The 18,826-nt window shown below is 37.1% G+C and overlaps 1 protein-coding gene across 1 annotated transcript in view; it reads right to left on the bottom strand.

The window, feature by feature from the left end:
• Positions 1-983: 983 nt before the first annotated feature.
• LOC139463785 (uncharacterized) overlaps positions 984-18,826 on the bottom strand; it is a 41,475-nt gene continuing 23,632 nt past the window's right edge. Inside the window, exon 4 of the mRNA XM_071245093.1 lies at positions 984-10,790. Within this exon, the coding sequence (XP_071101194.1) occupies positions 5,986-10,790 (4,805 nt within the window). The 3' untranslated portion in view covers positions 984-5,985. The remainder of the gene's footprint in view (positions 10,791-18,826) is intronic.

Here is an 18,826-nt window from a genome sequence, read left to right on the forward strand (position 1 = left end):
ATACCTGACTCAAAACAAATATGCAAACAAATAAAAACAAAAACAATTTGGAATTACAACAAATTGAATATTAAGCTTCTATCTTACAAATGAAAACAAGCATGAAATACTCATATCCCCCGCCAATATGACATGTTCGATTGCGTGCAATGAATTAGCTCCTGTAAACTATGTTCACTGGGCTTTTTTGTAAATGGCCTAATTTGCAGCACTAAAAAAGTTATTAATGGTGTTGTTTCCCATCTGCAGTTTATGACAGATTATGTACTGTATTTGGAATGAGTAAGGATGAGACAATTAGGATCGATGATTTCGGTGTAGGTTTTAACACCGTTATCAAGCAAGTGAAGTACAGAATATGGTTGACAAGAATATATACAGGATAGGAGTCAGTGTTTATACAGTTGAGTAGGTTTAAGATCAGTTACACTGTTGTATTTGTAATGAGTTGTGTTTCTGCATAAAGTTAGTCAATGAATGCAACAACCGTGTCCATGACACTTTTGGAGGAACATACACACAAGCAATGCAGAACTTACCAACAAGAATGGAAATGTATTCAATACCGCGAGATGACATTATGTGCCAAGTTTGGTCAAGAAATATGGTACGGTTTTCAAGATCTGCTCCAAAAACGAGGACTACCGCCATTTTCAGTCTAATTCAAAGTCGTTGCCATGAAAACTCGAAAAAAAAAATTTTTTTAAATCCCAAACTATCAAAAAGCACCAGTTCACCACTAGACCTATCTATGTTACAAGTTTGGTGAAGAAATATGGTACGGTTTTCAAGATCTGCTCCGGAAATTAAATGTGACGGACGTACAGACGGACGGAGGGACGGCACCCATTCCTATATCCCCCTTCCACTTCGTGGCGGGGAATAATAATGTAATGCCCACTGATAATTGAGAACTAAAGAGATTCAAATCTGAAGACAGCTGCCAATAATATAATAGCTAATATAATATACATTTTGAAAAGATTATCATATGATCCAAAATCAAAGTTGTATTGAAGAATCATGGTCATTGATCCAATAATGTCCTAGCTAGTTTGTAACTGCTGTCTACCAACAACAATTAGTAACATATCAGTTAATATATATATATATGCAAGGCAGTTCTGACGGTAATTGCTTTTGGTTATGATTATCATCTGCTAGAAATACAACTAAGAATACTTAGGAACAGAAACAGTCAATGTTGTGAACCAAACCATCGAACTTTTATCAACAGTACATAATATGTCTAACCCGGGATGCCAAATTATTTTTCTGACACAAGTGAATTGCACCAATGCGGCACTGAATCTAGCTATGACTATAAAATTATGCAGAAGTGTAGACTATTAAATTTCCTACCTGCTTGTGTAAAGTTAAATGCAAATATCAAACCAGTTTGAAAAAAGGACAATTGTAGGTGTTCTCCTTTGTTTTGTTATGTGCTGAAAAACTGCAAATTCACTATTATTTTTCCTCTGACATCAGAAGACGTCAGTGAGTTTAAACACTCACAAAGAAAAGGGGTCATTACTCCACTATGCTTAGGACTAGTTCATTGTAACTTAGGTCACTTGGCGGGAATTTGCTGGAGATAAGGTCAACATATTATCATGATATTTTGTTCACTAAGAACCAAACTATGGAATATTGAAACTGTGTACATTTAGGTTTGACACAAAATATAAAAAACGATGAATCATACTTCAAAAAAAGGAAGTAATAGTGAAATGAATATGCCCCTATCTAATCTATAAACTAGTACTTCCCACATTCACTTGATTGTGTAAGTGTAATTTGACCAATGTTGCACCATTAATAATAGAGTAACTCGCCTTATCATCAAATGTAATGAGCTACTAAAAAATTTACATAATTTTGTTTGACGTCAGAGCTTGTTTTATGTCTGTGATGACATCAGATAAAGACAACATTGGTATATTGATTAATATATATCTCACCTAAATTTCGTTCCTAGTATGAAAAAACGTGATTTGAACGGAATTTGATGCTTTTTCAACACAACATTCAATGACTATTTTGAACATATAAATAATGTCTTGAATAGATAAGCAATTAGATAGTTTTACCGTGTATCTTAACTGGGCAAGACACACACCTGTTAGGCATATTTCTTTACTTATTTAAAGTCAAATACCCCAAAGGAGATTTCAAAACAAAACAAAATATTTCCAATATAGGACATGCATTTGTTCATTATATTGCAGTTATCTATCTTCAGTTCGCCTCAGAATTATGCAAAGACAGCTCCTTTTCTAGGGAATTATCAGAACAATGGTGTATGGTTCGATCAATGGGGTACATGGCATGGCTTATGTTTATTTTTTTACAATTCTTTGAGAAATAAAGTAAGGGTAATCCAATTGATTATATTATGCAAAACGAGGGGAATAATTTGCGAATAGTTTGTGACTCATGCATACCTAGCAAATCATTGGACATCACTGTTCTATCAATCAAACCAAGACAATTACTTTAAAAATGTGGTCATATATTTTTAACAAAAATATCATCCATTTTGTAAAAGTAATTTGTTCAGTTTAATTTTTAGAATAAAAAGATTAAATGGCTATTCATTAACCTGTTTGCATGAAATAACAATATTATTTATTACTCTCCAAAGAAATACTCACGCACAAAAGAAACACAAGTGGTTTTAAGCAAATAGGTAACAAACACCGAACCATAAATTGATACGAGTTTTAGCATGTAGTGAAGCCTGATGGTGTTACCAATATTTTTTGTTGAACTTTGGAAGCCCCCGAGTAAAAATGCAACATAAAACATTAATCGCCAAAACACACCATTTCAATGAATATGCGGGTATCATGGACCCATTTCTCGTGAAATCGAAAATGCACAAACTGTCACGAACTGTAGTGGATATCGTAAAACTGTGGCCGATTCTAGGACCTACCGCCCCTTGGTCAACAATGCCACGCCTAACTCAAATTCAGAGAAACCAGGCTATCGGATGTTTGGAAGCTTGAGAGTCTGTCCAAGATGTCGCCCGTCATTTCAACGTTAACATAACCACAATTTACCGTCTCCTGCATCGATACAATGCTACACAGACCACTGATGACCTTCCTCCGAGCCGTCGTCCTAGGGTCACCACACCTCTACAAGATCGGCAGATTACCCGTCAACACCAGCGACATCCGTTCGTAACTGCAAGTGAAAGTGCTCGACAGACCATAGGAACACATAATCAACACATTAGCCGGGACACTGTGATCCGACGTCTCCGTTCTTACAGCCTCAGATGTCGCCGACCAGCACGTCGTCCTGTTCTCCAACTACGGCATCGACAAACACGACTTCAGTGGGCACATTGTCATCACAATTGGTGTCATCGTGAGTGGCGTGTCATCTTCACCGATGAAAGTCATTTTTGTGACTCCCAGACGGAAGAGTCAGAATTTGGCAGCATCTAGGGGATCGTTTCGCTGACAGAAATGTTGTGGAAAGGGATCCATGGGGTGGAACTAGCATCATGATATGGGCAGGGATTGGACTTAATGCGAGACTTGGACCCATGTGCTCTCTGAATGTTGGTCAAGGTCTAATCAACTGTCCTCAGTCAAGTTTTTGTCAATCTTGCCCTATCAGTATTTCTTGTCTTTACTGTTGAAAATAAATAACATGTATACTGCATACTCGACTTGCGTTTCTTTTGCATGTGAGTATATATATTGTAATTGAAACTGTAAGCAACAGGACAGAATGATTGTGTGTACTTTTCATTCACTTCAAAGAAAATACAAAATATGTACAACAATGTTGATGTATGAAATCACTACTTGTGACCAACTGTTACAAAATGGTGTGTTCACTGACATCAGTATGCCGGCACCGGAAGTCAATGAAAGCGTGTATAAAAATAATATATTCGTATAGAGAAAAAAAAGAAGACCCTCTATAAACATATAGACAAAAAATGACACCCCTCTATACACATATAGACTTGTCATGGTGTGATTTTTTTCTCTATACAAATATATTATGTTATACACGCTATCATGGAGTTCCTGTGTATGAGGGATATAACAAGGATTGTATATACATAAAAAAGACTGTAACTGTGCATGCACAAAATAGCAAAACATGGATGTTGACAAGTTACTCATTGATAAGCATACAAACTTTCATTAATGTAACTTCAGTAGTTTCTAATATAACTTATATAAGAGCATGGAGCAAGGGGCATAACTCTGTAAAACATGAATTTAAGACACCAATTTTCACTCATTTAAAGTCATGACCAGTAACATCAGTGTGTACAATTTCATTACTCCAACTGAAATAGTTTTTGAGAACAATATCCCCATTGAGAAAGCGGAAGGATGGATGGAAGGACGGACAGACAAACTCAGAGAGTGGTGGGGGATAACAAAATGAATGAGTTGGTCATTCATTAGTGAGCAAATTCAGATGTGGGAACACTGCTTGGAACAAGCATGTTAAGTTTCATCTTGATTGATCCAGTAGTTCCTGGGGAGAAGACATTTGATAACAATACTGAAGCCCAATAAACAGATAACAAACATGGATGTAACAAAATTATTTTGTTCATCCCATGGGCTAGTTTGCACAACAATACATTACCATTATTTCATAAATGATGGGGCAAACAGTTCACTTAGTAGTAGTGTTTTATACGTCTTGGCAAAGCTCTACTTTTGCATTAATAACCTGTCAGCAGAGGCTGAAAAGTTATGATGACCAATTACATTTTCTGTCCTTGGTTGTGTGCAAAACTAAATCCCCAAAGTAATTTGTCAAGAAAAATCACTATATAGCACAAACAGCAGTCATTTGAAATATAATGACACTTAAAGGTCATGGCTGTTATTTCTCTAAAACATTGTCATTATACCCTCTTAACTAAAGGGGAAGAAATAATGCCATTTCTGGTTATATTAGCATGATAAAGTTTCAATGGTTTTCACTGCTACTTCAAAAATCAAGAAGACTATAAGTATCAACAATATGATTAACCAACATACACAAAAGTAATAAAAAACATGTACAAACAAAATGTAAATAAAAAATAGCCACTTGAAATGGTTTATAAATTGTGTAACTGAAAATACTAAAACCCCATGGAAAAGCTATGCTGATAATAAACGATAAAGGAAATACTGGCTAACCTTTGACATATTTCTATCATAACTAATTTCAGCCAAAATACCAACAATTTTTGGCAATGGCCTAATTAAAATAGACACAATAATCTTGGATACATTAACAAAATTAATTCATTGTTTTGCATTCATATCATCATGAGCAACTGGTTCTGGATATTGTAAATATTTCAAACATGTTTTGTCATTTGCATTATCATACTGATCAAGCATACATGGTTCTCCTCAAATATACAATGAAAATTGCATTTCAATAGTACTTACTAAGAGCAACCAAATAAACACTTCAAAATTCAGATGAAAGTTTACCTATTACAGTAACATTTGCATGTAGTCACAAATATTTGCTAAAAGGGCTGAATCAATGAATGGGTAACCAATCACATGACAAACATAAATTTAACTCAAGTGTCACATTACTAAATGAGCTTTAAAAGCAATCATAGTAGAAAGATCACTTTCATTGTGTCAAGATAAGCTAGGTTAGACAAGGTTTTGGTTGACCATAACATGAAACTGCAGTGTATCAGTCGAGATCTGATTTGGGATCCAATATACAATCTCCACCAAAAGACTGTAAGAAAGAATATGATTTGGCTTTTTCACATTACAAGTCGGAAACTACTAATCCTATGCATGTACCTTGTATGCCCTTGACACTTGCCAGCAGGAAAAGGGCATTGAAAATAGTGTCTGTACACTATGAATAAATCCAGTTAGCAATGTTGTTCACCTGAAATCTTAATTCATTGAATTATCTTGCACATATAAAAAGTCTATTCTTTCATCGTAGGAGATAGTGATATATGTATACATCCTACACAGGTATGTTGAGAAGATTGGCAAGTTTCTGTAACTGATCACGCTCTGTGCTTGGTGATGTTCCATAGTGTTTCATGAGGATATCCACTGCTGTATCTTCACATGAAGATAGTATGTTGGAATCAGCATTCTCCTTTATGAGAACTGAAGCCACTTCATACGATTTGAATTCAAGGGCTGTGTACAGAGGTGTTTTCCGAGCATTGTCCACTGCATCAATATCACACCCATTTCTCAACAGTACACTGGTTATCACTGTGTTATTGTTTTCAGCTGAAAGGTGGAGAGGAGTTTTCCCAAGTGAATCCTTTTGATTAACATCAAGTCCTTTATCAATTAACATCACAACACAAGATGCACCGCCAGCAATATCATGAAGTTGTTTCCCAAACTTCCTGAATATTCCTATCTCACTTCTCAATTTATTCAAAAAGGACATGAAATCAATACTAAAGTCTTTTCCAGATGCAAAATGTAAAGCTGATCTTTTATGTTTACTTGAACATTTCTTGACTGATGCCCTGTTTGTACCAGTAAGTAAAATGTGAATCAAATCCTTTGCACCCATTCTTGATGCTACATGCAATGGAGCAAGTCCTTCATTATTGGAAACATCTGGTTCGGCTCCAGCTTTTAGCAAATGCTTCATATTGTTCACGTTTCCATGTTCTGTAGCTATGTGGAGTGGTGTGTTGGCTTTGTTGTTAGGAGTGTTCACATTAAACCCTTCTCTGAGAAGAATTTTCAATATCTTAACATTATCAACAGTGGCAGCAACATGTAACAATGAGTTTCCCCCATCTTCATACTTGTGCATTATTGTTGATAAGTTTGTTCCCCCTTCTTCATTTCTTTTCAGTGCTTTGATGATTACCATCACAATGGTAGCATCTCCTCTTGCTATGGCAAGGTGTATCGGTAGCCTGCCATCGTTGTCTGTTTTCCAAATAAACATATGAGTCACTTGTAGCACATGTTCAATAACCTTTTTGGGTGCACACTCAACAGACAGGTGTAGGATGTTGAAGGATATCTTATTTGCTCTTGAAAAATGTTCCAACAAACTTCTTATCAATCTGACATCATCAAGTCCACTGGCTAGAGCATACATTAGAGGTGTGTACCCTTTGCTGTCAACTGCACATGGTGACAACCCCTGATCAAGTAAATACTGAATCATTTCAGAATTGTTTTTCCACTGACAGGCTAGATGAAGACATGTTTGTTCTTCATTATTGCTTGAATTTATACTAGCACCTGCAGAAAGCAGTTTGGCAAAGAGACCATTCCTACAAACTGCATAGTGAAGTACTGTATTTCCTGAAGCATCAGAAACATGGGCCACTTCAGGATCTGTTAGCAATTCAAGAACAATGGCTTCATCAAAAGATACAGTTTGAAGATGTGCTGGTATGGATTTATGCACATCCTCACAGAGAAATGATACCATGATTCCTTTCTGTGTTTGTTTTATAAGGAGTTGTGTGAAAGGAAGATGACTGTTTAGTTTCAAACTACAAAACTCATACACTGTGTAAAGTCTGTATGTGAAAGGCTTATTTTCTTCTTGGCCTCTTTTTAAGGCTAAAAGTAGAGGTGTTTCAAGCATCTTATTCTTGATTGACTGGTCAGCTCCATTTCTCAACAGGCACTTAACTCCCTCTATGTACCCTTGACGTGTTGCAACATGCAGAGCTGTTTCACCGCAATTGTCCTGGGCATCAATATCAGCTTTGTGTTTTAAGAGATACTTAATTCTGCTGGGAGAGTGAGTTGTTTTATGTAGTACTGTTAGACCATCTTTGTCTGTGGCAGACAGAAAAAATGGTGTTTTCATCAGAATATCAATAATTTTTGTCCACTGTTCATCTGAGAATTTCTTTTCACAGCAGAAATGCATTAAAGAAGATTTCACATCAGATGAGAAACAGTCTTCAAATGAGTGCAGGAACTCTACAGTTTCCTCAAAGTTGTATCTGGTGATTGCATCTCTGAATGAAATACATCCCCAATTTACTGACATGGCTGATTGTTTACTCCCCATGAGAATTCTCACAACATCAAATGGTGATCCAGTTGCCAGTGCAACCTGAAGAAAAGATTCACCATCTGAATGTTTTTTCTCTAACACCTCTGGGTGATACTTCAATAGCTTACTGATGCTAGTTATTGATGCTTTTGGTCCCAAAAGGTATTTCAACACAGAGATATAGTTTACATGCTGAACATGTTCAGCCTTTTTCAGCAGCTTTTCAAATATGCTACTAGATATATTGTTGATAGCAGCAACATGTATTGCAGTGTTTCCATCTGCATCTTGTAAATACAGATCTGCTTCTTGTGAAAGCATAATACCAATGGAATTACTCTGAGCATCCACATCATCTTTGGATGTTGGAGTTTGTGATACAGCATAATGTAAAGGAGTCTTTAGGTTATTGTCAGCTGAGTTTACATTTGCTTTGCTGTCTAAGAGGCATTGGATATTACTTGGAATATTGGCTCTAGCCGCAATATGAAGAGCTGTTCTTCCCTCCTTGTTTTTTGTTTCAGTATTGCACTTGTATTTTACTAAAGTTTTAATCATTTTTCCTGCATCAGGAATTTCACTGCAAATATGTAATGGTGTTGATCCATCTCCATCGGTAAAGTTAACCATTGCTGCATCCTTCATGTCCTCAGGTCCATTTTCAATCAAAAGTTTCACCAAGGTCCATCCCTGATCATTTTTTGCAGCTGAATGCAAAGGTGATAACCTTGTCGAACCTCTTTGCTCATTTGCAGCAATATTGGTTACTTTCACACCAAAATCTTTGGAAATCAGTTTCCTCACAAATTCTTCAGAACCAGTTTCACATGCAAGATGTAATGCTGTGGCTCCAAATTTATCCACCTTGCCAGGATCAACACCTTGATTATGCAGGTGCTTCCACAGTGGTGAGTTTTTCAAACATGCATAATGCAGAAGAGTCCGTCCATGTCGGTCAACTGCATTTTTGTTTTCTTCTGAAAGCAGATATTGGAGAATCTCCTCACTGTCACCAGTCACAGTTTCCTTTAAAAGTTCATCTTGTCGATCTGGCTTTCCAATGGTTTGAAGTAGAAATTTGATCATTTCAAAACTTCCAAAGGAACAAACATGACTATAAAGTCTTTGCTTTCTTCTGGATACCTTTAACAGTTTCCAACCATGATGTTGTGAGAAGTTTTTCAAAGTCTTAAGTCTTCCTCGTTTTACAAGATTTTCAAGTACCAACTTCACTGTTTTATTACCTACTGATGTTGATATTAGTTTTTGCATAATTCCTACTACATCCAAATTGCATTCTGATGCTCGTAGGATACACTGCTTACATGGATTGATCTTTTCATTAATTACAGAATTGAAAAGACTTTCATTTCCCGAACTACAAGCCCCTTCTAGAATATCATGTAAAATTTTCTTGAATCCATCTGGTTTCAGTGCTTTCAAAAATGACACCAGTTTCAATAGGAAACAGCTGTATTTGAGATATGCAGATAAAACATACATAAGATTAGAACTTCCCAACTGCTCCTGTGAATTGGGGTTGCTAAATAATCTTTCCAAGCACTTTTTGAATTCCCCATCTTCAAAAGCTTTTTCAACAAAAGCAGCACTACAGAAACCACTGTGTTCAAAAATTATGATGTTGCAAGAGTCAAGTTCAAGTACAATTCTTTTTAACAAGGATGAAGTGTGACACTCAGGAATAAGTACCGCATGCTTATTACTCTGTTTCCTGTCATCAAGTCTTGTCGAGAAGATGGTATGATTCAGAAGAAACTGAAGTGGGCATAATTTTAGAATTTCAAGAACATAGTCCTTTCCAAATATAAACCCAACCACATCATATACCGATTGATGTGAAAATTCATAAAACTGCTGATCGAAGTTGAACTGCAAATAACCCATCTTACATAGGATCTTTGCCTGGTCTCTTATCTCACTGATGGAAATGTTCTGTTGGATGCCACATGCCTGCTTCAGTGGTCCAAGGAATGATAGCTGCTCGGAAAATGGATTAAGTTTTTCAACAGTCAATTTTCCCTCTTCAAAAACAACCATAACCAACACCATGTAGGCTAATTTTTCCCTTTTCTTTAAATCAGACACAACCCATTGAAGATATGGCTTTTGGAAGAATGTTGGTCCCAACTCCCATGCATCTGGATTTGTAAAATAAAGTTTACAACACTGTGGAAATCCTATCTCAAGATCATACTTGGTGAACTGCTTCCTTTCATGCCTTGCCATTTTTACTTTGTACCTATGTAAATATTCTTGGAACATTGAATCCTTTTCATGTGTTTTCAACCTGTATTCTTCAGAAGTGGTATCAATTATATTTCGCAACAGGGATAGACCGGCCATGTGATCATGACAGTCATCTTCAATATGACTTTGGGAAGTAGCAATGAAAAAGACAGAACCATTTTGAACATACTTCTCGAGAAAAAGAAAAAATACCTTCCATGATTCTAGAAGAGCAGGTGTGAAATTAGTTGTACCAAATATGTTGTCAGCAAGGACAACCAAAGGCTCATCTTGTGACAAGAGTTTGATTTCCTCAGGATGACAAATGATTAAAGGTTGAAAAGATTTATTCTCACTGATGAATTCTGTGATAATATGATATGCACTTGATGTCTTGCCATCACCAGATTTCCCAACCAGGAACACAGATCCTTTGATTTTTAAAGTATTCACTGCTTCTTTTGATGCAAATGTTGGGTAGAAAACTTCTTCCTTCCATTTTTCCAAATGTCTAATACTTCTTTCTGAAACATGATTGGAAATGAATTAGTAATGACATAGGTTTTGATAATTATGATACAAAAGGCAAAAAATGGATTACCTAATTTCTAAGTAATCTCTTCATGGGTATAATGGGTTTGGGACAATGTATGCCTAATGCAGTGTAACTTTAGAATATAAAATATATGTCTCTAGTTACCTTATTAAGAAAGTTACACGCAGTTCTGGTTTAATGCCTTCACTTCTGGTTTGGGAAAACACATGTCTAATGTAGTTCATTCAAAAGACACAAAGTCCCATTCCTCTAGTAAAATTATTTTAATATTGATAAGAAAGTATTATATACTTTCAGTTGAATGACCTTGACCCTCAATTCAGCCAACCTCATGGTGGGTTATTTCAAGTAGATAACATGGTTATAAGGTTTAACAAACATGTCATACAAATGCAGGGAATGGTTCAGTACACAAAGAACTACCTTAAGAATGACAAAACAGTGACCTTAACCTTCAATGAAGGTCACTCAAATCTTACCACTTCACCTGACGATGATATGTACCAAATTGCATCCTACAAAAGTGAACACTTCTTCAATTATTGTGAACATAATAGTTTCTGAGCATACAACTTAGAGAGTAAAATCTGACTTGCAATATCAGTGGAAATTATTATATATATATTATACATCTGTAAAATGAAAACAAGACAAAAAGTGAGCAAGGCTCTCTTATACCCCTGACCTCGACTCCAACATCATCTGAAGAACAATTTTGATATTGGAGATATATTGATGCCTTGACGTTTAAGCCGGTTCCTCTTAAAAAGCACAATAATTTAACATGCACTGGAGCATCATCAGCAACCTTTGCTGCCATAAGGTACACTTGACATGAAAAAATTTATTTTTTTTAAAATCAACCTTTGCAATGCACCTACTGGTCTGTCCCCCAATTAGAAAAGAATCCATGAAGAAGTTTTCGAGAAATAGGTTGCACAAATGTTAAAGTACAAAAAAGTTCAAAACATGAAAGAAAAAAATCAGAAAATACATATATCAAAATCAAACTTTGCTATGCATCTCTCCTGCTTATATAGAAATAGTTCCTTAAATTTGAAAAGAATCAATGCAGTTCTCCAGTTACAGGTCGCACCAATGTTAAAGTAAAAAGAACATTCTAAGTTCAAAACATGTAAAAATTCACATTTTCTCAGAAAATCCACATATCAAAATTCAACTTTGCACTGCATCTCTTCCATTAGTATGGTAATTGTTTCCTAAATTTGAGAAGCATCCATGAAGTACTTATTAAGTTATAAGTTATTAAAAAAAATCCAAATATTGAAACCAAACTTCACACACTGCATCTGTCCTATTGGTATAGAATATGTTCACCATGTTCGAAAAGAATCTATGTATACTCCTCACAAAAAGTTAAGCAAGAAATCTATTATGTGTCAGTCCATGTTCATATATTCCAATACCTAAAAAGTGACTAAAGCAATACAAAGAAAGAGCACAAACACACATTGTCCTCAAAGGGAACTGAAAAGCGTTTATGCCTAACAGGTTTACAAATGATCAAAAACATTATCATGAAAACAGTCGTGCAAAATGTGCTGCACTGAAAGATGAAAATCTTTAAATTTGAGTTTAAGTCATTTTGAAAGAATGATCCAATGTTCAGTAAGGTGTATGTCCACCATTGGCTTGAATGCAAGCTTCTACACTTCTTAGCATTGACCAGATGAGCCTATCAAGTGTCTGTTGTGGAATGTTCTGCCATTCTCTCCTTAAGGCATGTTCAAGTTGATCCAGATTCTGAGGGCGACCATAAACACGCCTTCCAAGAATGTCCCATGCATGTTCAATGGGATTAAGATCCGGAGACCTTGCAGGCCAGTCCATATGCGTGATGTTGTTGGTCTGAAGAAGATCAGTGACAACTCTTGCTCGATGTGGACGAGCATTATCATCCATAAAGATGAAGTTAGGACCTGCTTGTTGTGCCAGGTGAATGATCACAGGTGTGACAATCTCATCCCTGTACCGTACTCCAGTCATGGTACCACGTCTGATGACCACAAGATCAGTTCTGTGTCCAACCCTGATGCCAGCCCAGATTATCAAACTTCCACCTCCGTACTGGTCGGGTTCAGCAATTGTACAGTTGGCGTATCGTTCATTACGGTTTCTCCACACACGCGCCCTATCATTGTTGAAGTCAAGGCAGAATCTTGACTCATCTGTGAAGAGAACGTTACGCCAGCGATTGACCCTCCAGTTACGGCGTTGATTGGCCAAAGCAAATCTCTGTTGTCAATGGTGTGCAAGCAGTGGGATACGTCGTACTGGTCGTCTGGACCTCAGATCCTGAGCATGAAGTGTGCTTCTTACTGTCTGTGTTGAGACTCTGTTTCCTGCAACTCTCTGAAGGTCATTCTGGAGAGATCTGGCCGTAGTAAACCTGTTTCTCCGGGCAAGGGTGGCTAAATACCAGTCCTCACGAGGAGTTGTCACCCTTGGACGACCTGTGCGTGGTCTCTCTGTCATCAGTCCAGTTTGATGGTATCCAGTTATCGCTCTTGAGATGACACTGCGGTGAACATTAAAATGATTGGCAAGAGCTGTTTGGGTGAGACCCATCTGTACCATTCCAACAATCTGAGCAACCTCAGTTGGCGTTAAGTGACGCCATGTCTAAAGTGTTAATGTCGACAAATTGCCCTTGCTGGCAGTTTTTAAGCAATCAGGGTGCATCGGTGAAATGTGTAAAACATGCATGTCGTGCAATTTGCATGTGTGTTTTGAGGGTGGTTGTGTTCAGGCGATGTTATCAGTTTTATCAGGAAAATCTACGTGGAAAAGGCTTTAAGTCGAGTATTCGTAGGTAATTCTCCTGCCTGAATTTGTTCTCACTGGATGGCATTCAACACTGATGAGAATGTTGCACGGAAAATAATACTTGTTGCTTAACTTTTTGTGAGGAGTATAGCAGTTTTCCAGTTATAGGTCTGAAACAAATGCCCTTGGAAGGATGGACGGAATACCTTGGTATAATAATATACCAAATATGATGTCCCTAGATGGAATTTAATGTAAAAAAATCACATATAGCAGGTGCATTGAAAGAAGATCACTGTGATGTGTCATCACTTGTCACATATAGTCTCACATTGTGTTGAAGTCATTGGGACCTGGAAAAGTGTTTGAGTTATCTGGGGTTCAAGACAAAGAACAGGTCTAAGCCATGGATCCATTTACCAGCTGCTTCCTGGACCTTCGTTATCTGCATAGTAACACCCTCACTGGCATTTTCTAATCTCTGACCACTGCCGTGTAGTTGGTCATCATTTGTGGTTCGCATGTCAAGCCATAGCGCATACTTCGTGGTAAGAAATTCAGCCATCGATACATCCCCAAGAGACAGATCTTTCACGACCCTGTTAACTTCTGGGCTTCGTTTTAGAGAAGGGAGTTTTTTAATCTCATCCCACTGTTGATACGCCTGCATGACTTGACTATATAGTTGATTAGGCACGCCCTCGATGGTCAATTCTACTTTTGTAATCTTGGGGTTGTAGAACTTCTTGGTATCTCTTGCAAATGCTACAGAGGGGTCCTCGAACAACATTTAAATACCCTTCAACGATCTAGCGGGGACGTTTAGATTGATATTCCACGTCGTATCTATTTTGTTCCTCGTGATCTTTCGGTGTCGAAGCACTCGATCGTACAAAATGGCTAAACGTCCAGTATACTGGTTACAAATTTGTCTGGCTAATTCAGGATCTGTTATCATATCATACTCCAGTGAGATATTGTCAATGGAATAGCTAGCTGTTTCATCCCCAGTAACTTTGATTACTCTGCTGTAGTCATTAAAAGTGAGTTGGTATTGTAACCTATCGCCTAGGGATGCTTGATAAAAGGGCATGTCACTATCTAGAAATTTAAAGTCGAGCGGAATATATAGAATCAGTTAACTAATGCATCAGCAACAGCCTTATCTTCTACGAAGGTACTATCACCACTAGAAGCACCCACACGCAGTCTCAATGTGTTCTGATTACAAATACCTTGGAACTGTAAGTTTTCCCGTTCTTTAGCGGTTCTCCAGAGATCCATGTAACAGAAGTATACATTGCTGTCATCACTACTCAAAACTTTATTACCGCTAATTTTAATCGCGATTTTCTTAACAATTTCACGATCTATGTTCCGAACGAGCTCCCTGTTAACATTGGCAGAATTTAAAATAATTGTAAATGATAGTCGGGCAGTTCCCGTGAGCTCTGAGATTAGGAAAGCGAACCAGAAGGGTTTGATTCTGATCAATGGTACTCGGGTTATTAGTTATAGTTACAGACTGACGAATTGCTTTAACCCCTAATGGATCTCCAAGTCTCTGTTGTGGGTTTAACTTGCGTCCATATTGTGAAGACATTGTTATATTGAAATTATATAACTTTATGTTTAATATAAAAATGGATGATTTTAATCTAGATAACTTTGATAATCCGAGTACAATCAAAGAGGGTACTGATGAAACCAGCTTTATGAATCTTAACGATGAACTTTTGCAATCAACCGTTAATGATTATTACGATGCCTTAAAAGAAACTCCTATTGGTCGTGACTATTCAAAGTTTACGAAAGATAGTAAAGGAATATTGCGACTGCGTGGCTCTCCAGATATTGATCTTATGAATTCTCGTACTCGTAAGCCCCTAGCCTTGTCTATGATAGCCAGTAAACATGGCATCAACACTGTTCGTAATGAATTAGGTTTTGTAGACTACTCACAAGAAAAGCTTGAAGCTGGCCTCGGAGAAATCTTGGATACCCACTACGATAATTCCATGTTACAGGTACCATTCTCAGAGTTCAGTATTAGGGAATTACGAGGTCTTGACAAGGCAATGCAAACAATGCAGGGCGAACTCATCAATAATATAGCCAAGCTATCCGAACTCAACAAGCATATAGCTTTTGAGAAAACAAAACTTGAACAGGCTGGTGATGAATTCAGTAGACGTCGCGTTGCAGAAAGATTGTGTAACTTAGAAGACGAAAGATCGGCCCTCCTCGAAGCAGCTTAAAGTAATAGGAAGGCACTTCTTTCACAAATAAGTCGAATTCAAGAAACTATCGATCAAGTCCTCAACGAAGATACTACACTGGCCGATAAAATTAAAACATTGTTCAGAGAACAGGGGATAACCATTGCCAGTATTTTAACTGCCTTGGGATTTATTATTGACTCTGACTCTCGCGTTAACCGCCTTTTGATAGGGGTGGTGTAAAAGAGTGGATAAAAAAGCGTTTAAAAGCATAAGGAGAAGCACTGGGAAAGATCCCTGGGAAAGCCGCATCTGCACTTCCCAGTAGAATAGGGAGTATTGTTTCTTGGCTCTTGAATATATTAGCAAAGACCACCACTTTGTTTAGTCAAAACTTGTGGGCACTGATCGTAGCAATTGCTGGGCTGTTGTACATATCCACTAAACAGAGGTTATCGCGCGAGTGTGTTTGGGGATGGTAAATATCCTGCATTTGGAATAAACATTGTATTTAGCGAGCCTTGGCAAGCTAAATACATAGTGTTTATTCCTAATAAGTCCTTTACTCTCAGAAACATTAAATTCATTACAAATATGTTCGAAGGCCCTCTTATCATACAGATTATTTGTGGAATTCCATGCTCGATCCTGCAGTAATGGAGCACTAATTTCTTTAAGAATATGTCTAATCTGACAGTACACATAAAAATAATAAAACAGACTTATTTAGTTCAAATCCTGCGGCATAAAGAGATACACCACATCCTGTTGTGGCACACCATATGGCAAAGTTTAACTGGTTCTGCCAAAATTGCATTGGATTGTTCATCCTGTATTTTTCAAAGATATCAGGGAATTTAACAAAAAAATTAGCACCAGAGGCACTCACTAAAATCGAATGATTAGTAATGTAATTTCATATTTAAGTTATGATATAGTATCTTTGTACATTTAATATGTATGTTACACTCCCGGGAATAAAAAATGGCCAGTCTATTTAACTGCTTCATACTATCGATAACTCGGATGGTCAACTTGAAGTCGCTATCTGCGATGTAACATATTACTCGCGGTGGACCAATATAAATGCTGCGAGAGATGATAATGAGATTTCTTTAGGTAGAGTACTTCGCTTTATATCTGATGGGTATTACAGTGTATGCTCACTCAATGATGAATGTTTTAAGCCTTTGAGAGTTAGTCTCACAAAAAATGAGTCGGATGGAATGCTGATTTTAAAGTCTGGAGAAAATCAATTATTTCTTGAAAAGAACATAGCAAAATTAATACACTTGGATTTTAATGGCTAAGCTCAATAATACCACCCAACGTTACACGGTATGGAGTTTGATTACCTGATTTAGTTCACTATAAAGAGTTACAACGGATAATATTCAACTCGAAAGTCCTTCAACTCTGCTGAGAGCTATTCCAGTCAGAGATGAAAAATATAATAGCGGTAGAACGGAATCTTTCTCATCATTACAATATAAAAAATTAAAGCGGGGTATTATTTCAAACCTCAAAATTTCTGTATCAGATGAAAAATATCAACCTGTACATATAGGATACTTGAGTGTAACACTCCATATTATAAATAATGGTTGATTTCATATTTAAGTTATGATATAGTATTTTTGTATATTTAATATGTATGTTACACTCCCAGGAATAACAATGGTCAGTCTATTCAACTGCTTTATACTATCGATAACTGGGCTGGTCAACTTGAAGTCGCTCTATGTGATGTAACAAATCACCCACGGTGGACCAATATAAATGCTGCGAGAGATAATAATGAGATTTTTATAGGTTGAGTAGGTCTTGATGACACTTGCATTGTTATACCTGATGGGTATTACAGTGTATGCTCACTCAATGATGAAATTTTTATACCTAATGGAATTAGTATTGAAAAAATGAGTCGAATGGGATGCTGAGTTTAAATGCTGGAGAAAAGAGTATATTTCTTGCCCTGAACATATCAGATACACTTGAACTTGAAAACGACTTAAGAGTAAGAACGACATTAATACAACCCAACGAAACACGGCATGGAGTTAAATTACCCGATTTAGTTCACTATAAAGAGTTGTGCATCCATCTTGATCAGATCAGTACAACAGATAATATTCAACTCGAAAGTCCTTCAAGTTTGCTGAGAGCTATTCAGGTCAGAGATGAAAAATATGATAGCGGTAGAATGGAATCTTTCTCATCATTACAATATAAAAAAACACGCATGAAATACTCACATCCCCCGCCAATAGGACATGCCTGGTTATGTTCACTGTACCTTTTAGTAATTGCCTAATTGCAGCACTAAAAAAGTTATTACTGGTCTTGTTTTGCCATCTGCAGATTATTATGTAACTGTATTTGTAATGAGTAAGGATGAGACATATGGACGAACAACTTCTTTATTACAATTAGGAGCGATGGTTTCAGTGTAGGTTCTAACACCGTTATCAAGCAAGTGAAGTACAGGATATGGTTGACAAGAATATATAGTGTTTATACAGTTGAGTAGGTTTAAGATCAGTTACGCTGTTGTATTTGTAATGAGTTGTGTTTCTGCATGAGTGAGTGAGTGAGTTGGGTTTAACGCCGCTTTTAACAGTATTCCAGTCATATCACAGCGTGTCAGCTTAATGTGGGAGGAAAGCCCGAAGTGATGCAGGTCTCAGACGTTTACCACTTCGGTGAAACCCACAAGCATGGGTATGGTGCTGACAAACCTAGAAACATAATCGGGGCGAACTGGGATTCGAACCCACAATCATAGGTTTCTGGCGTGCCCAAGGGACGCAACTCTGCACAGCGAATCGCGGCGCCTCAGACGACTGGGCCACCCGTGCTCCCGTTTCTGCATGAAGTTAGTCAGTGAATGCAACTGTGTCCATGACACTTTTGGAAGAACATACACTCAAGCATTGCAGAACTTACCAACAAGAAAAGGAAATGTATTCAATACTGTGAGATGACATTATGTGCCAAG

Source organism: Haliotis cracherodii, unplaced genomic scaffold (assembly GCF_022045235.1).
Source record: "Haliotis cracherodii isolate W230 unplaced genomic scaffold, xgHalCrac1.p SCAF_16, whole genome shotgun sequence".
NCBI lineage: Eukaryota > Metazoa > Mollusca > Gastropoda > Lepetellida > Haliotidae > Haliotis > Haliotis cracherodii.